Consider the following 20,986-nt stretch of genomic DNA (forward strand, 5'->3'; position numbering starts at 1 on the left):
CGACCATTCTGAGGAGGGCTGAAGAAGAGGGCATTTCAGGCATGCCAAAATCTGATTTCAAAGTGGTTTTTTGAGCATAAACTTTAAAGACATGTTTTGGGGACCTCTTAGACCAATATATATTGATGAAAAAAGCGTGATATGTCACCTTTAATAGTGAACATCATTTTGATCTCTAGGAAAAGAGCAACCAAGAAGTGTTATGTGATTCTACACTCATATTTCTGAGAAATATCAACTTTTGAGAAGACAAATGTTCTGATTTCTGCTCTGATAGCACCCTAATTAGATGAGACTGTGATGCAGTGACAATATGTCTTTGAAAAAGTGTCTGATTTCCTATGATATCACCGATATAATTAATTACCATCTCTACCATGTATTTCAGAGCTTATAATACAGACTCAAAGGCATAAATAATTGGATATATATGTGTGTTAAAAAAGAAGGTTACACATCCCACATTTTAATCTAATCCATCAACATTAATGGAAGCTCTGTTTTTCTAATTCCTCTGTTTAAAATCTCTCTGGTCATGTTTTGAGTTGTCGTTAAAGAGCAAACACAAGCGTGGGAGTTCTAATTACCCGGCAAATAACCAAATATTTTTTCGGCAAGTGTCCACATTCTTCCTCAGTTTTGATCTACCAAACACAGGCCTGTAATTCAGAAACTCCAAGTACTGTCACATAAAAATATATTCTGCAATTGAACAGAAAGATACCGATACTGTCTAGACGGGAGCTTAGAGGTGGATTTGAGTACTTCATACACTATTAATATACAAGCCTTTTACGTAGTAAGATAATGGATGGACAAATCAAATTGTGCTCTTTATTTATTCATGAGTTCCTTGAATGCTTTATTTATGTACAGGTTTGTATGATTCCAGCTTCTAACATTCACTTCCATACTTATATAAAGACATGACATGTGATAAAGCTTTTCCAGATGTGCTGAAGGGGATTTTGAGGACTCCTGAAGTCATGTGACTACTTGTATTTGCAGTCACACAAATGAGGGATACTACGATGTTGGCATTAATATAAATAACCCAACATCAAGTCAAACAAAGCAGTTGTCTTGCTTAGAAAAATACTGTGCATGCAAGTTTAAAAGGACTGTTTAAAACTTTATAAGGAATGCATTGTAAGTCGTGTTTTGCCATTGTGGAATCTAAAGAAAGAAAGTTAGATGGAAAGCAAGAATAGACAACATATATCTACCTCCTTTTTAATTACAATGATCAGGTCATGTTCTAATGATCACTTGCCCCAGTAAGTATACGAGCTTCATATCACTGTGGCTATAGTAGAAACAGTGTGTACCACAGGTCTGATGACTTTGACATAACTGCCTCCTGCACACATAATCTGCTGTCAGAGCTGTCTCACTTTAAGCTTATAAATACATAATTTCTCTCAGATACAGAAACAGTTTGACTAACAATACATCCTTTAGGTGGCAAGATAAAAGGAAGACTTAACTGACTTGAATTCATCTTTATTTACACATCATTTTTAGCCTTTTAAGGAAGTCTGAATTTGTTGCGGTAAACATCTGAGGAGCGAGTTCACTTAAAAAAGGAGGATTTTGCAGCATATAATCAACGACGAACAAACAAACAAACAAACAGATTGTCATATTTTATAAACTCAAATGAACTGATACTACATAAACATGGAATGATTTCACACATTATCCAACAAAAGGCATCCCAGCTGCAGCTGACAAATGTCAAAATAACAACTGGCAGGAAAACATTCACCGTCTGTGAGAATGCTCAAATTAAAGCTTATAATATCAGTAAGTCCTGTTTACCACGTTAAGTTAGTGCTCTGCTCGGATGTGTTTTTTGTGGCAGTATGACAGTTTGAGACATAATATCTCAGCTGCGGCTCTGAGATGATCAAACAGAGAGTTATGAAGCTATTAAATGAATATGAAAACATTGTTCAGTGTAATACAAGGCGGTGAGGATGCTTTCATGTCTTAAAAGTACAACAAGTACAAGGCCCAGTCTTTGATCAGTCTCTGTTGTAAGATGACATCAGTGCAGCATAATGAATGTTGCTCATTAATTTATTTCATTTGAAAAATCATCCGGGGAAGACAACTGTTTGTCATACTCGCTCCCCTCTTTCCTCTTGATCAGCCCACATAGTTGTGTGATCAAGAGGTTGATTGGTTGGCAGACAAGTTTTTCCTACAAACAAATCTCTTGTCCTGAACATAACCTTCCCCTGACCTGAAGTTACCATGGATAACCCAAAAAACTCTAACATAACCAGACGTTTCTGTAGCTCAGTAATGGAAAAATCCTGCTTCTCATCATAGGCTCCAGCAGAGGCCCTGTCACTTGTAGCACATGTATGACTTGAGATGTTAAAATGTGACACAGTATAACTCGATCATTAAGGAGACAGAGCAGGTTGTTTGTTTTGTTTGAGGTGTTGTTTTTCTCCTTTTTCCAAGGCATTAAAAAAGAGTTCCCTTTCACCTGCCTTATACTTAAGGTTGTACCTGTATATAGATAAATTAACATCCGTGTGCTGTAAACACAAACACACACATTCAATACGAAAGTATTTCTCTTTCTTTATTATTCCCTTCTTTCTATGGAGGACCTGCTTGCATCGTGTTTTTTTCTGCCTCTCCTTGTCTAGTTCTGGTACAAACACACAGACGACACTTTATAACGACAGACTATCGTGTTTGTGAGCACCATTTGGGAAAGTCCTGTCCTCCTGCTTTTAAACTCTTTCTTTTCAGCACTCACAGTGTATATTTGTGTATGTGTGTATCTGTGTTTGTGTTAAAAGTGTGTCATAAAATGGAAGTGGGCTGCGGCTGGGTGGGTGTGAAGGGGGAAAGGGGTGGGCTGGTCCCTTGCATTTTCTGTTCCTGCTCTAAGCTCCGCCCTGCAGCATCTTTGGCTCCTTCCACTCCTCCTGTCACTCTCGCCATCGACTGTCTTCTCTAACCAATCAGCAGTCAGATCTTCTACAGATGCTCCTCCCACAGACAGGTATGAAACCTCCTGATAGGTCAGTACACATGATGAGAGTTGAAAGCAGTGTCTCTTTCTGTTTGTGAACCAAAGAAGCGAGATATTAGTGTGTGCATGTGTGTGTATCTTTGCACAGCTTTGTTCTCAGGTGGTCACACAACAGAGAGACGGAAGAAAGGAGGCTTGTGACCTTTCTTCCGATTCTGTTTGTGAGACTTCTGTATTTTGCCACAGTTCTAGTCAACTCTGATCTGATTGGTGGATTGGCATTACCAATTGCATTTATTTCCCTCCCTTGTCATTAAGGAGGAGATTAAGGGTCATAACCAAAGAGAAACTGCTTTCAACTCAGTCTTAAAGAAAATCATATCTGTTTTCATCACGAGGCATTTACATATGCAGGACAAATTTCTTGGCTCATTAGCCTTTTGCATGAGCACTAAAAAGTAACAGCTACAGTTAAATTGCTTTTCTCCTTCTAAAGCTGTCATTAGCAGGCCGAACAGAGGATTGCAGTGAGGTTTAGTTGAGGTGGACTGATCTATGAAGCTCTTTTGCTCCCGAGGCTTTTAGCTAATAGGAAGAGTCCATTTAAGAAGTATTTTATATAATATGCCTAGTGATTGAAACCAGAGAAAAAACACTCAAATCTATTTGATCTTTAATCTAAAAATCATTGCTTTTGGCAATCAACTAAAGTGTTCATGCTTTGGATTAATTTTAAGTCAATTTTAAATGCTAAATTAACCGTCATCTTTCTTTGATCTTGTTGTAATATACTATTTTTCTTTATTTGTTGCCTGTAGGGTTTAATTATGAACATTTTTTCTTTATTTTGTTTAAATTTTTTGCTTTTTTTTTTCAAAACAATTTGTTTAATTTCTTATGCACGAAAAACACATCAAGTTTTCTGCTCAAAAAGCAGCAGCAGAGAAGAACTTGAAAGTAGCTGTGAAGATCCACCTCCTAGTCTTCTTCTGTCCCCTCATTGTTTAATAATGTTTCCCTCATTATTCACTATGTCTACAGAGTGTAACTGCCTTCTGCAGTCTGCCAAAATATAGATTACATAAACCTCTGCTAACACTGAGCAGGTTATGTCCTCAGGCACCTCCTGCGTTGCACCTGATACAGAGAGCTTATCCTCAAAGCTTGCTCTATAGTGCACCCAGTGGTCAGAAGCTGCAAAGGGTGACTTCAAGCTTTCATTATTCAGGGTAACATTCTCCGCTTGAAATTCAGCAGTGGCTCAAAGCTTCAGTGCTTAACCTGCATGCCTTTGTTTTATTCAGCTTACTAACACATTATTACTCATATGATGATACACACATTATTACACTCTCGTGAGGCAGCTGTGAAATGCTGTGCAATAGTCAAGAGGAACTCCTTAGAACCACTGAGTACCTCAGTTCTACTTTTTCTTTTTTTTTCAGTTCCTCTTTGTTTTAATTGTTTGTATGCAGTGTTTGTATTCACCATTTTAAAACTGGATTAGGTGTCTTGCCTGCATGTGTTGTTCAGATACATTTTCATACATTCTGTGTAATTTTCTGGTCGATTCTCGTTATATTTCTGTTCTCATCATCCTGAATCACTGCATTATGGAGCATGCATTTGAGCGTGTGCTAAGGCCCATTCAACCATTGCTTCTATCTCTCCTACAGAACCGTATGCACGAGTCTCTGAAGCTGTTTGACTCCATCTGTAACAACAAGTGGTTCAATGACACCGCCATCATTCTCTTCCTGAACAAGAAGGACCTCTTTGAAAATAAGATCGTCAAGTCTCCACTGTCCATCTGCTTCCCTGAGTATAATGGTACATATCTGAGTAACAGTCTTATTCTGCTTCTTACTGTATAGTGTGTACTTGATACTTGTGTGGGGATAGGAGGCACTCTGGCTAATCAGAGAGGGGAAGCTGAAAAATAATCCTTTATTTAAGACTTTTAAAAAATCATATCTCATCGAACGATGAGATATGATAACGATGTAGAATTACAACTGCCTCCTTTAAGACCTCACATTCTCCAGCATATCAAGTCCCACTGATTATTTTAAAATATCTACAAACACACATTATTTATGATTTTTAACTGTTTGTAGCATCCAAAGTTAAACTCATGTTTACCAAACATACTTACTTTGCAGTCCATTTGATGTCTGGAGTAAAAGAGGAAAGTTAGAGTTAGCACCCTCTCAGCATTTATCAGGGTACAATTCTGGAGGTCAACTCAACTCTAAATTTCACTTAAAAACACTGCTGTGTCAAATATTGGCTGATAAATATGGACAAAAATGAATCTATTAGTGGTTCCTCCTAGTAGGCTGTTATGTAAGGAATAATGTGTAGTGAGCAGGTGGTTATGCAAAACAGAGTCTCGAGAGGATGAGCATGCCCCCCGCATGAAGCAGAGAGGTCTTGTCCAGCCTGAAGGGATTCTAATTCAGATCACTTTACATCATCCCAGCAAAAAACTCAAGCTACAACAAACTTGACATAAAATATTGATCTAATGATGATTTTATTGATTAATGGATGATTTAAGTATGTAACTCAAGAATTAGATCTGCAACTTAGAGATGTACTGCACTCACCAGCTCTGCTCTCTGTCTGGACTGCAGGGCAGGATCCAATATTAAATATTCTCTAATTTAAAGTGCTCAAGGAAACTTGTGTTTTATAATTGGATATGACGTGTGATCAGGTTGTCCCTGGTGTCACCTTTGCTATTGAGAATTAAACACCATTGTAATAAACCAATCAGAATCAAGTATTTAACACAGCCAGGTGATTAGTAGGAAAGTCAGTGAATGACAGCATATAGCTACTTGCTAGCTAGCATTAGCTGTCAAAGAGAGAGGGACAGACAGAAAAAAAAGGATTTGTTAATAGTGTGCTGTAAACTGTGTAGCTGTCAAGGCCACAGTTTTTGGGGTTGTCATGAAACAAAGATTGAACAGATTGACTCTTTCAAAAGTGAAATAGGGACTGAAATCAGGACTTTTACCACAAGTGTAACGGAGAGGGGTTTGAGTATGCTGGATACAAGCGAAAATGATAAGACACCATGGAGGGACACAACAGGACATGAGAAAGCCAAAGAGAGAGTGTGAGAAAATTAGAAAAAAAGAAGACAAAGCAACACTGTGGGAAAGCAAGATGGAGGGAGACCAAAACAGCACGACTGTGAGAAAGAGAGAATTAGGATTCCAGACCTGCTTCTTCTCCTCTCTTCTCCTCGCTCCATTCTTCTCCATTGCAGACAGTTTGCCCATTCTGATGCACTCCACAGTGCTGCTGATGGCTGAGAGCCAAGTAGTTGTTAGTGACACAAAATTGACTCCAATCCCTCAGATCTGACTCATTCTTAGAGCATTTTAACAATTTATAGCTCCTCATTAAACCCACTGCATGCCCAGTGCTTGCATTACAAGCAGAGCTAACTCTTACTGTTAGTAATGGACCTGAAGGAAAGAGGCATACAGTAGATTTGGCACTGCTGTAAAATGAATCAATTTACAGCACAGTGTGAATTATGGCTCAATCTCTCTGGCTCTTGGACTTTAACGTCTGTCACATTTGTTCTGTTGTTGTGTAAAGACTGTGATAGATTAGCAATATTAAGAGAGTGGCAGTATTTTCAAGCAATAACCAGTGTTCAGAAAAAAGATGTCCATGTATCATGTTTTTACAAGCTTGGCTGGCGGCTCTCTGTACACCTCAGCAGAATGTGTGCTGAGCCAGAGAGTCAGAGGTTAAGTTCTCAGAAAACATCAGAAAATAGTGCTGAGGCTGAAAATGTAGGATCACTCACTAATATAACAGTTTAGATGACAACAGCTTTTAAGCTCTTAAGCCTTCACCTAACTCTAACGTTGTGTGTCATCTCTGTGTGTGTTTTCTCCTCAGGTCCAGACACTTACTTGGAAGGAATAGACTACATTAAGTGTCAGTATGAGAGCAAGAACAAGTCACCCAACAAAGAGGTGTACTCCCATGTGACCTGCGCTACAGACACCAACAACATTCAGTTTGTCTTTGAAGCCGTCACTGATGTCATCATAGGAAATAACCTGCGAGTGTGTGGCCTGTACTGATGGGTCTGTTTAATGTCAGCCAATGGATTCTCTTTGCTTGACTTGTGTTTACCTGCAATATGTTGTACTTCAGTGGTTTTGTGGTCCATTGTATGATATATGGTTCAGTCGGGGCTATGGGCTGGGTCAGTGATGTCACTGCTCAGCTTGATCATAAGCTGGTCTCCTCATTGATGAACAGATTATCGGAGTAGTTGTTTGGTTTGTCGACTTGTTAGCTGGTTGAGACTTCTTTCTGTGTTTTTGTCTTTTTTTATTTCCTCCTGAAGGCGAACCAACAGATTTCAGTGTGCTGTATTTTGAGCTTTTATTTGTACATAAATTCCAAATCTCTTGCTGCTGTGCAGAAATCTTGCACAATACTTACTGTTGACTCAAAAGGGGTCAAAGGTTTCTGAGACTTGTTTGTAAATGCAGCAGTGCTGCACTCAAGGAACCAGACTGATGTCATCAGAGTGCTGCAGTCCTAGCAGTTAACTAGCATTGCTTGATCAAGTATGATAGGAACCAACTCTCTACACCCAGGTATTTCCAGACTTTCAATTGCAGCTTATTTTGTCGCCAGTCTTTGTCTTAGGACCAATGCACAAATGAATATGAACCCTATGTGTATGATTCAGATAGTCTCACTTTCTTGATCTGTCAGAATGAAGATGTGCAGACTCTATGACTTACTGGAGAGAGAGGGCAAGAGTATGGCCAGCATAAATCAAAGTAATTGAATTGAAATCTATGTGTTGTGTTCATCTAGAATATTAATTCCTGACGACTGCTTTGGTGCACTAAGAACACCTCTGTTAATTATAAATCAGTATTCATAAAATTATAGGAAATATCATCAGAATAAATATCACTGAACCGTTCATAGTGATGGTAGTAAACACATCCAACTTTAACTCGTTACAAAGTTTAAATTATTTTAGTAAAAGAACATGTCTCTGAATGAAATGATATAAAAGTTGCAGTGATATAAATGATGGATACTGTGAACATGTTTATTTATAAGCAGATGCTTTTGTGGATTTTTTCATACGGTGATGAAGTTAAAAATCTGTCCAGTTAAAAAAAATGTTTTAATTACAGTTCAAATGTTGCCAAATTTTCTCTCTCTCTCTTGCTTTATGAAATTATGAAAATATGAGTAGCACTAATGAATCATACAGTTCCCACAAACACACACTCTAAAGAGGTTTACATCAGCAAAGCTTGGCTCATTCAGAACCTGTGGGAGGAAGGAGGGATTATCACTCTTAAAAATATTTAATCTAATGAGATCAAAGGTAATCCAATTTAATAAACATTGCTGTTGACAAATTTTGTTTTATTAATGTGATTTTTCATTTTCCTTTTTAAGCATTGTAAAGTAATGAACAAATTCAATGCCCTGACTTAAGCCTCAGCAGCGGGTAGCCCAAATCACTAACTCGTCCCTTTAAAATAATTTCATAGCTGTAAAAGGACTTTTATTTTGAAAATATAAAAACAAATCTTTTTATATATTGGGATGTCAGTTATCCTTAGCATAAACATGGTTACTTGTAGCCTAGTGATTTCTCTATATATGTTTTGTGTGTTTTCAGTCATGTTGGAGAAAATACTTCCTCTTCATTAAAAGAGCAGGAGTTGATACAGCGAGAATTCAATGTGCTGTAAACTGCATCATCAATATGATTCTTAAAATGATTTTGGCCTTGATATCATCACATATCAGCAAAAACTAGTATTTGGCCCCTCTGGAAGAATGTAATGTTCATTTTTCATATTGAGAAAATATTTTTCTGGGTGAAATTTTGCATTTACTTTTCATACATAGTGGTTTGTAAATGTTTCGTGAGGGAGTTGCTCTCTGTGCCGTTTATTCTGACATCATGCCGCTCCCTCTGTAGATGCCACCTCAGGTAATATTTTAGAATTGATTTTCCGTCCTCTCCTGTTGCAGTATGCGGGGTCCACTGTAAAAAACGCTTTAAAGTGAAGAGCTACAAGAGGTAGTGTTCTGACTTCACCACACAATCCTCCGATAATGCTTCAAAGGAATCATTGATTTCATAGGGCCCTTGGGCCACATCTATTGTGTGGTGCTTCACAGTGTAATATTGCAGCTGTCCACTACTCTGCAGTAATAAGCCAGCGTTGAGATTTGAAAGATTGCATGCTGGTGAGTACATGTGGTCCTCTGGGACTAGAATGTCAGCCTTGTGACTAGTGTAGTCGGCCTGTTTTTTATGTCTCTGCTGAGGTAGTTCCGCTGGATGGTTGTTGTCTCATACCTGCTGCAGGATCGAGCTGGATCAGGATCAGTGCATTGCACAGCTGCAGTTTGTTGGAGAAAGCAAAATACATGACTATAGCACCAACAAATATGAGCATCTCCAGACTCTTCTCTGTACAAGCAACAGTTTACAGTATCACATAAAGGCTGAGTTTTGTTTGTCTGTGGGGCTGAGCTGAGTGTGTTTACAGCTTTTGTGCTGTGAGTGCTCTCAGCAAACAGAGGCAGGGAGCTTCTTTGTTTATTTATGAGTAGGGCATTTTCTTTATTCCACTCTTCCCTCGACACTCAGAAAGCGAGGGCGAGTCTGCTCCCTCTGTTCAAATCTGCAACTTTACGTCAACAGGTAGATGACATCATCAGCTCCCCTGACGCGTATGTGCCAAATGTTCTCACAGGGACATTGAGCTGCCTACAGCTGTGCCTCAGCCAGCTTTGTGTGTGCGTGTATATGTGTACCTTACATTTGTGTGTCCTTTTATTACCTGCGTGTGTGCGTGTGTGCGTGTGTGCGTGCGTGCGTGCGTGCGTGCGTGCGTGCGTGCGTGCGTGCGTGCGTGCTTGCGTGCTTGCGTGCTTGCGTGCTTGCGTGTGGTGCTGGAAAGTTCAGTGCGTGTGCGTGTGTATGCAGATATAAGTGTATGCATGCAAATGAGCATGTGTATGAGTTGTTTGAAGTGCAGCAACCCCCTGTGGGTGTATTGCTAGTGGATTAGTTACCCACAATGCACCTGTGTAGCCTTTCCAAATACAAACGTGCACTAACACTTCCTCACATGCACTAAAGAAACAAACACACCCATGGGATTTCAAAATGTCACAACACATCACTTTTCAGTGCCAAATAGCAGCACAGCATCTCATCAAAGAGCCTGTCAGGGAGGAGTACTAGCATCGGGAAGTGCACCGCCCTTAGATATATGACTTTTAATATTTATGACAAGCGTTATTGTCAAATAGTCCATGTGAGAGGCTTCTATTTCATGGATCTGTCAATTCTTCATTTATACAGTGCAATGAAGCTTCACCCTTTACTATAAACACACAGTACATTGCACATTTTTAATTTGTCTATAAGCCAAACTTAGGTTCACATTGTCATAATGAAAAGTTTGACAAAACAAAGTATTCTCACTTTTTCACTGCAGTCAAATCGTGTCCCAGTTACAGGATTATATTGTTTGCCTGTTTCCCCTGCCACTGAAAGAGTCTTCTAGTCAGTGTTTTGATTCAGCATTTCTTCTATGAATAATTTAGTTTGCTACCATCCCTGCTTGATACAGAGCAGGATGCTGGTTGAGGCATCACTGTTAAAATAAACTAAAAACACCCCTTGCCTAAATTGTTCATTTATACACATCTGTGTCCCTGTGTTTATGCCGCAAAGCACCGCGCAGCCCGCAGTAGATATGAGTCGGGGGACAATGAGCCGGTCAAAGTTCCATCCAGTAACTTAGTAAGCTCCAATTCACATCCTGATGAAAAGAGATGCCTACACTTATGTTTGCCCTCAGGGCAGCAGAGGAAGCACACTGTTAGAGCTTTTTTCTTCAGACTTCTTTTATCCCTGTGTTAACCTCAGGCTGCATACAGAGCGGGATGTCTTTATGTTCCTGCTCTACAGATTTAAAAGCGGTTAAGTAATCAGTCAGAGTCATATCAGATACATTAAAAATTAATTAACCCTCAATTTATTCACAATGCACTTGGATATATCACTGCATGAGCTCTTTAAAAGCAGGCAGATTTTAATGACCGTAACTTCATTTTTACATATTCAAATCTATAGCTTTAAATTGTATTCTCCACATAGTTGAACCACATACAGCCAATGATATGTTTTACAGTTCAGAAATCCTATTTAAAACACTTGAAACAGCTACTGATACTTTTGTCAAAAAATAATTGTCACTGTTCATTATTGCAGATTGATCGATTAGTCCTCCATACATTTCCAAACTGAAATGCCACAAGTTCAAGAACACACATTTATTGTGATAAACCTTTAGGCAAGAACTAAATCATCGATCTGAAAAGAAGTCTTGAGCCTCACCAAAAAGCAAACAGTAGCACAGAAACATGAGACATCACATCTGTAGAGGTTTAGTGGTCTACTTGCAGGGCTAGTTGGTAGACTTCTACTTGAAAATGTAAATAGACGGCAAGTTAACTGTTAACAAGCTAGCAAACATGCATATTTCCGTCAGTAAATATTCAGTGTATTGAATAAGAAGAGGTTCCCATAGCCAACTAGCTAACTGCCTCTTAGTTAGCTAGCTTTGTCAGAAACTGGACAGTAAGTTTACTTAATATACCAAAGAGATGTATTCAAACCACATGTCATGTTTCTTTCACATTGTAGTTCATTTCTATTCATGTTAATCCTTTGTTTCTATGTTTATGGATACATGTTAAGTTTCTGGATAAAGACCAACACATTGAATACAAATGTAAGAGTTGTACAGAAACAAAATCATGTTGTATCTTTTAAGATAATTTCGTTTTTCTATTGTATTTTGTTCACTTTAGATCTCTCTCTCTCTCTCTCTCTCTCTCTCTCTCTCTCTCTCTCTCTATCTATCTATCTAACTGTTCAAATGGTAGTTCACCAGATGGAGACAGAATTGATCTATTAGTAGATCACAGTGTTTATCAGGGTTTATATGTAGAATTAATGTGTTAGTGCCTCTTTATTAATTACCAACAGTGCCTGAATAGATGACGGGAAACGTATTTAAAGTCCTGCTCAGTCTGAGTGCTAAATAAAGGACTTTTAATGCTGCAGTAAAGAAGATATTTGTGGGTAATGTAGTGTGAGGCCATACTAGAGAAGGTCTATGAATAAAACAACGTTGTTGCATTTTTTTTGTTTGTTTGTTGGCGCTTTTATTTGAGGTGGCCGGCTCTGATGTGAATGATGCAATCAGAGGTTCATTCAGGCCCTGGTTGTTCTGAGCAGCAGGTGGTTTTTCAAAACAAATGTTGGCTCCCTGTGCCAGTGCCATAACAACATCTCTGAAAACAGTAGTGAAGAATTTATATTGCTGAGTTTTGATCCAAAGTGTTAGTGCCATATTTCCATGCTGGACATAAATGAGCCATAGTTGTGTATTTTTGCTGACTTAACTATGCTTTAAAGAGTTTGCCTGTAAATGCCTTTTGGTCTTCTTACTGTGTGGTGTCATCGATAAAACAAGCTTTTCAGCGTGCGCAGATCTAGGGAGATCCTGGTCTCCTTTTGTTCTGGGAGGGGATCAGATAGCTGCAGGGTACGTGACCATAATGAACTTGTATAGAATAAAGGCAGCAGAGTATAACTGGTACAAGACCTTGCACTTATTCTTTTACTGCTGCCTTCAACCCTCCATAGCCAGCATCATTTAATCCCTCTGCTGAAGTCAACAAACAGTAACCCATACTGTACAGATAACCTGCAGCAAAATCCACAAAAGGCTTTTATTTGTATTTCTGTTTGTGTTTTGGTGCGTGTATGTGTGTTTGTGCTCTTGTGAGTGAGTGTGTGTTATATCTCACTGAACACTGTAAGTAAATTAATCTGCTGTTTCTCACTCACAGCTGTAATAATTTATTGAACGTTGTATTTATACCTAAGAGAAATGTCAATAAAGAACCACATGACTAACTTGATCTGTGTGGTTACTCTCCTGATGTGATGTTTTTGACCCCGCCCACTTTCAAATTAACACTGCCGCTGGTTTCTCTGTTTTTCTGTGTGTGAGAGAAAGACAAAGAAATCACTGCTCTGTTGGTTTCTCTGTCACTGCATATAACCATTCAGAGTGTAATGTAATTAAAGATGCACAAGCAATAAAAAAGTTGAATCTCTGTCTCTATCTCCCCTGGTTCCTTCGCTCTGTCTTAAGTAAGGTTTTAATTGGAAATAGAGAGACAGTTTTTATTATCTTTTCTCTTTATTTGTCTGTTCAACTTTTAGGCTTTCTACAGTTTACTCTGAGACTTTATTGCACCATAAAACTAATACATTTGTGTTTCCTCTATTATTCTCTCATTTCCCTCTTTTTCATTATCCATTCCCATCATCCTGCCTGTTTGTCTGTTTCTGATCTTTTCTGTTCCCCCTCTCTTCTCCTCTCCTGTCACCCTCGTTCAAACACCTTGCTTTCCTTCCACATGTTCCTTTAATTTGATCTCATTCATCTTTTTTATTTCTCTGTGCTGTCTCATTCTTTTCCCTTCCACCCCCTCCACCCTTCCCTCTGCAGAATCGCATGCACGAGTCTCTGATGCTGTTCGACTCCATCTGCAACAACAAGTTCTTCATCGACACCTCCATCATCCTCTTCCTCAACAAAAAGGATCTGTTTGCAGAGAAGATCAAGAAGTCTGCGCTGAGTATCTGCTTCCCCGAATACACAGGTATTAAAAGAAACAGCCTCTTACTGTTTTGTTTTGGTTTTCTGAGTGTACAGGGGGGGATAGCAGCTCATAATATGAAGGCTGCACCAAAAGATGACAGGTGAACAAAACTGATTTCCTAGAGAACAAAATAAGCTGTGAACCAGTGAAACAGAATCCAATTACACTGAACTGAAAAGAGCAAAAAAGATTTCATTGACTGATCGTTCATCTTTGAACCGAAGAGAAACACTGAAACACAGCTGTATTAATCAAGTTTAACCCACAAAGGCTCTTTACATGCCTGCTCATCAGTAAACTGGAGCCAAACAGGACCACTATTATGTTAAAGCGTGTATTTTTAATAGGAGCAGTTATTTAATTACTTTCTGTGAATCAGATGAAACGATGGATGCCACTCTGTGCCTGTATCACTGGAGCTGGCAATGAGTTAGCTTAGCTATGCATGGCTGTCCCAAAAAGTATTCAAAATTGCCCACTGTCGCCACTTAAATAACAATCCTGGGATTGTACTATTTAAACAAACATTTAAAAAAATGTTAATGATTGATCTTTAATGTTGCTAGTAGGCATATTTTGTTACTTCTGGAAAGCTGTTTCCCTTGTCTTGTTTCCGTACTGATTGAAACTCACCAGCTTGTAGCTTCATATTTACAGATGGAAGAGAGGCATCAATATTTTCATCTAAAGAGGTGTTCTTGGTTGAATGTGAAATGTTTCCTTTTTAACTCCCTTCACTTTGCTGAAAGAGCCAGGGTTTGGCAATTTTAGAAAGTCAGTACAAAGATGCTGAGACTGATACTGTGGCTGGGTCTAAGTGATACTGCAGGGGGCAGAAGTTGAAAGAGATGATTTAAAAAGTGTGAATGTGTACAAGCTGTCTGGGCTTAATGTGTTTCCCAAAGTAGAGTGGCTCTCCTTAACTTCTTGACACTATTTCATCACTGCTTGTTGCAGTAGTGCCCACAGGGAGATGACAGTCAGCTTCACCCTTTTGCTGGGAAACCGGCAGACAGGGAAAATAATATCACATAATTCAACTTACTTTAAAGGAGTCTGGCCCAGACACTGATTTAGGTGTGAGTCTTTGCTCTATTCAGAAGATTCTCAGCAAATATCAGAAAGCCCCTTGTTTGGCACTGTTTTGCACACATTTGTTTTCCTCTGCCTGCAGCGCACCGATCAGCTGTTCTTTGATGTAGAGGTCAATTTGAATTTCGCCTAGTACACTGATTGGATGTTGTGTGCACAATTAGAGCTAAAACAAAGAGGCTGTGTGATGGCAAAGTAAGGCGTTAAAGCGTTAGACTGACATCTGTGTTTAGGTCTGACTTTCTTAATTAGCTCAACTTTGTGGTTTTATTGACCCGATCTACCTCATAACTGTTCACAAGTTCCTCATACAACCCCTCTTTAAATATAAAGAAGAACACTCCTTTGAAAAACTCATTTTGTAAAATGCAGATGTACGTGAAGATTTACTCATCCATGTTTAATGTGGAAGCACAGAAGGAGTGAGAGGAGACCGTGCTTAGAGCGGGAGAGTGGGAAGCATCTGAGAGGCTTAATTAGAAGTTGAGCGGGGGAGAAAAAGGACACAGAGTGCTTCGTGTTGAGGTGAGAGTCAGATGTAGCCGTGGCAGTGAAGAAGGAGGGATTGTAAGTCAGAGAGCAGGAGACAGTCATGCTTGGTCAGCCAAGAGGAGGGAGGAGAGGAGATGGAAAGTGAGAGCTGTCTCCTGCCCTCTTCACACATGTGGGCCTTTTAAGCAAATCCAAATAATTTCTGTCTCTCATACTTAAACTTATTTCTGCGAACTGTGTGGGTAGTCACAGTAAGTCTATCTGACTGGTTCAATCTCTTTCCTGTTCCATCATCACTCCCTTCCTTATCTTTCAGAGAGAGTCTTCAGGCCGCACATTCGCTCTTTATAATAAGAGTGAGCAAACTAGAGGGAAATAGCATATTGGAATGAAGTATAGTGGTATTGCTCTTAAATTGTGGCTTATTGAATTAAAATAATGAATGAATAAGTGCTGTGGAGACGGATCCATGGCCTGTTTCATTTCTAGTTTGTCATGTACAGTTACAATTGCTATACAAGTCCAAAGTTGTATTCCTGATTGGTCCTCCCAACCTATGAGGCTTGAGAACTCAAGGTCATATTTTTGGTGGATATTGTGTTAAAAAACATTATCTCAGGTACAAAATGTAGTTCTGCTTTAGTTCACTCAAACATAGCTCAATCAGAGTACTGTGTTTTGAAGGAGTGGTTTCTGTGATGTATTTTAGGAGTGCTAATTCCACCTTACCTGTTTGACAATGTAGATTTTGAAAGAGGTATCATTGCTATTTACATTCTCTCCACATGGTAGTTTTCACTTTGTTGGTCTGATATTTGTTTTAAATACATTCAAAGTCAATCTACAAGACATGACACATTCACACTGATGGAGAAATAAAGAATACACACATAGTTTGAACACTTACTTGTTGCTCAAATGCTTAAAATAATAACTCAGACTCACAGAGACAGAAACATTTCTTTCAAAAATTCATGTCAAAAAAGTGTGTGTGCAGACATACACGGCCACCCCTTCCCATGTCAGTGCCTCAGTTGGTCACTCCTGTTCAAAAAGCCTGGACACGCCCCCGAGAAAAGACAATTGGTCATTTATTCTTGAGGATGCAGATGCACATGAAACTTTCTCTAGCTGCTTCATATTCCTGATTCAAGGAACGATATTTAATGTGCAGGTATAAGAGGTAGTAACAGAGGTGTTGTAGGGCGAGACAGGGTCAGGCAGGGCAAAACAGGAGTTCAGTTTTTGTGTCTGCATGTCTAAGTATGTGTGAATGTGAAGTTCTGAGTTTTAGGACACTGGAACACATTGTTAAATGGCACATTGTGACACTAATATTACACCGCAGTAGTGGGTTCAATAAAGAAGTACAACGGTGTGATGACTGCAGAGCGTCATTACGTCACTGTTGCATACTTGCTGTATAAAAAGGGTTTCTCTCTCTCTCACACACACACACACACAAACACACAAACACACAAACACACACACAGACAGCACATGCTGTGATCCCTTTGGGCTCAGAAACAGGAGCAGATTTTAGCAAGAACACCAGGGGAACATTGGGATCTCAATGCCCAGCTGTCACCCCTGGTATACAATTTAACTGGCAGCCATTTTGAAAAATCTGTTTATGAAGGTTGCTTCATTTTCACTCCCTGAGCATCTCTCTATTCTGTTCTCAGGACCCAATACCTATGAGGACGCAGCAGCCTACATCCAAGCACAGTTTGAGAGCAAGAACCGCTCTCCAAATAAGGAAATCTACTGTCACATGACCTGCGCCACGGATACAGGAAACATCCAGGTGGTGTTTGACGCCGTGACCGACATCATCATCGCCAACAACCTCCGAGGGTGTGGCTTGTACTGAGCACGCACCCCCACCCCACCCCACCCTGAAATGTCCTTACCCCCTTTGTCCCCTCTTCTCTCTCGCCCCTCCTGTCCTCCTCCCCCTCCCCTCCGCCTCTCCCCTGTTCCTTTGACACTGCTGTGGAAATGATGATGGTGATGATGATTCTGCTGATTATTTAAAGAAAAAAGAAAAATGCAACTAGGTACATATTAATAATGAGGATAATTTTAAAAAATAGGCATACGTATATATAAATATATATATATATATATAATGTTTTTAGTTCTTGTCTCTTCTCCTCTCGCTCTGACTCCTCCTCCTGATGTTCTTTGGCGCGCTGCCCATCAGACAAATCTGTTTGAGTAGAAAACATGAAACCCTGCAGCCTGGAAACTTCTTGAACAAAGTCAATGAAAGCCTCGTGTTCTCTTTTCTTTTTCTTTCTCAGCCGTGTCTTTTGTTGTTAACAAAACAAAAACTTGTACTTTTTTGCTGATTTTTTATTATTACTATGAATATGACTTCTGTTTTATTTTTGTTGATCGTTTGTATATTTATTACATGAGTATCAGTCTGTACACTGATTTTTATTCACATTTTGCCTCACCTTGACACCTTTATTTGTGTATTATTTTGTTTATGTGGCTAAAGTAGTGATTATGTATTAATTTTGCAGAAATGTTCAAATGTTTATAGCACTAAAAAAACAGGCAGGTTGGTGAAAACCTTGAAAAAAAACTCTTGAAACCTGCTGAAACTGACAACAGCGATTTTAACATTAGTCTTTTGTTTACATTAGTGGAGACATTTAAAGATGTTTGTTGTCAATTTCCTGTTTTGATTTCAAGTAACTTGTATTGTTTTACTCCCAACGTTCGGGTTTTCATGGACAGGAAGGGACACTTCCTGTTTACCCCCACCTGGCCTTAGCCATTAGCCAATTGGTAATGTGCTAAATGTCCTATCAGTGCCAGGTAACAGAGGTACTGTACTGTAGATAGCGACGCTTTTAGAAGCAAGTACGCAATGTTATAACTCTACCTTTCTCACCGTTCTAAACTCTAGACCTAACCTAACATTCTCATGTAAGGAAACTCATTCCTGCATTGATTAATTTATTAATTTATTTATTGATTGACCGCCTGTCCTACACACCTCTCCCACTCTCTTTCTCTCTCTTCATTTACATGCCACCACCATGCCTTTACATCTGTCACTCCTTCTGTCCCTCTTTGTTTTAGCCTTCATTTTGCATGGTGCCCCGGCATCCTTCTTTCGGGGTCAGACTGGCCCTCCCCTCCCTTCTTACCAACCCTCCCTGCCCTCTTTTGCCCCGCCCCCACCTCTCCCTCCCAAAGCCCTGACACAGATAGCATGAGATTCTCAAGCCTTTGTATAAAGAGAGCAGTTAACTCATAAAACTAAAAAAAAAAAAAAAAGCTTCACAAAGATACCGTTGAGATAATAATTTTAAAAATCCTTGTAAAAAATTGCAAAAGGTGAAAAAAAATGGAATAAAAATACAAAAAAAAAAAGAGCTACAAGGAAAGATAGCAAGTTGAGAGGTGATAGGTTCCTGAATGGGATGGGGCGGGGTTGAATAAAGAAACTGTTGAAGTTTAAGAGTTGAAAAGTCAGGAGGGAGGTGATGATTTTGGTTTTCCGACAGCGGAATAGAATTTCAAGTAAAAATGTCCAACTACAGTAAACGATAGAACCAGTCAACGTGGGTATTATTACAACATGAACAACAACCACGATCCTGTAATATTCTCTAAAGATATTTCTTGTGCTTTGTAGCTACAAAAATGTTTTCTTCTCTGTATCTCCATTTTTTAAAACAAAGAGATGTTTTGCAAAGGGTTCCTGCGAGCTGATTAGGAACCACAACGATCTCAGACTGACCCCGTGTTGTTGCAATGCTCTGAACTGTGCCCCTCCTCCTTCTCTCTCCTTTTACCGTTTTGCCTGTTTCCCTGCATTAGAACCGTGTCCTCACTTTAGCCTGACTCAGAACGATTAAATATAATATTATAACAATATCTATTTTTTATTATTTCAGAAAAAAAACAAAAACACTCTTTTTGGGGAGAGCACGTTTCTCGCTGCGTCCGCTAGTTAGGGACGCCGCATGTTCACACATCAACGCTGTATAAAGTCATGCTCCTTTCTTCTTCTTCTCCTCCTTCTTCTTCTCTGTCTCTTTTCAGTTCGGCACACATCTTCCAGGTCTACAACGAAAAGCACAGTTCTCACATCTCACACCCACACCCTTTCTCGCACTTACACACACACACTCATATGAAAAGTAGATTTGGAAATTTGTTATCTATTCATGCCTAATCTATGTTACCCCTCATCGATCTATCTATCCATCTATCTATATAGTCCTCTCTTTCTTGCCTTTTAATTTTTAGTTTTCAAAAGAGAAAAAAATGTTTATGATGACATGATATACCTGTTTCTTTGGCATTCTGTTCCTGTTACCGTCATTACTTCTTTAATTTTTTACCTCCTCTTTGTTCTGTTCTTTATCCAGTGAATGCTTTCTCTGTGCAGCCTTTTTTTTTTCTCTCTCTCTCTCTCTCTCCCTCGACTCCTCTTTAGTGAATGGTTGTTATTTCATGTGGGATGTCCGTGCTGGAAAAACCAATCGAATGTAGTGTTTACATTAAAAAGCCACTGTTTTCATGACTACAAAAAGTGTTTCCGTCTCCCAGTCATTCAGTGTCGCTGCTCCTGTGTCTTCAGGCTTTGAGGAAATGGCTCCCCGTGCAGAGTCACGATTTCTGTGCGACCGGGAATGTGGAGCGTTTCAAATTGGATTTATGTGAAACCTGCAGGCTCGAAGTGAATGCTGAAAAAGACTTGAGATACTTGATTTAAGAAAAGAGTTTTAGTGTAGAGATTGTCGAGGGAAATCTCTGCAAATGACACATCTGTTTTGTAAAATGTTACTCAAGGTGGATGCTGGAGTCACAAAGACTGGGTTTAGCACATACACCTGGTGAAATGTGTATTAAGATGGCTCACTGGCACTAAAATCATGAGGGAAAAAGCATGCTAGCAGAAATGTATAAACTTGGAACAATTGGAAATGGCGTCAGTGCACTAAAGCTGAAACAAAACCAGCTTTAGGATTATTGTTGTTGCGTGCTGTGACGTCAAATGAGAGACGGCTGGTTATCTCTTTAATTGAATTTTTTACAAGTTCTCTCTGTGTACAGCTGGTCCTTCTATAGACATCAGCAGGGGCTCGATGCTGCTGCAGTGGCAGAGGAAGAACAATGAATAGACTCAGGAGACAAAACTTACATATTAGTTTGTAGAATATATCAGCTGACCTCAGTGACTTTGCAGCAAGGACAGTTCACCTCCAGAAACCTTGTGACAAGACAATAAAAGCCATTGTTTGATCTCATTTTAGCAGAATCCTGAATGTGCATGGGACTTTACAAAGTGCAAATTTCCACTTTTTATTAGAATAATGGATTACTTTTACTTTGACAAAGCAATGTCAAGTACAGTTGTCACCTTTCTGATGTGTCAAAAACTGAAAGTATATTTTGCGGTGGAGCTGTACTGGATTGCATTAGATTGCACAGGTAGCCAATGAGATACAGCAGATCAGTGTGTATCGATGTGTATTTCAGTTATACATCACCTAGCAGGTCGCCATGGTGCTTTCAGATGCTATCTACCATATTGTGCAAGTGCAGTCAGGAAAAAAAGCCCTGAAGTGCAAGTTAGGTAATTAGCTCTGC

General features: G+C 39.3%; 1 protein-coding gene across 2 annotated transcripts in view; it reads left to right on the forward strand.

Moving 5' to 3' along the window:
• Nucleotides 1–18,664, forward strand: part of LOC117814406 (guanine nucleotide-binding protein G(o) subunit alpha) — a 122,395-nt gene extending 103,731 nt beyond the window's left edge. The window contains exons 7-8 of one of the 2 annotated variants that reach the window (XM_034685718.1): nt 4,675–4,828; nt 6,923–8,424. In XM_034685718.1, the coding sequence (XP_034541609.1) occupies nt 4,675–4,828; nt 6,923–7,110 (342 nt within the window). In that variant the 3' untranslated portion in view covers nt 7,111–8,424. Of the gene's footprint in view, nt 1–4,674; nt 4,829–6,922; nt 8,425–13,626; nt 13,781–17,049 lie in introns of those variants that run through there. The other variant, XM_034685719.1, reaches the window with a different exon arrangement.
• The last annotated feature ends 2,322 nt before the right edge of the window (nt 18,665–20,986 follow it).

The sequence above is a fragment of the Notolabrus celidotus genome, chromosome 6 (assembly GCF_009762535.1).
Source record: "Notolabrus celidotus isolate fNotCel1 chromosome 6, fNotCel1.pri, whole genome shotgun sequence".
NCBI classification, from domain to species: Eukaryota; Metazoa; Chordata; class Actinopteri; order Labriformes; family Labridae; genus Notolabrus; species Notolabrus celidotus.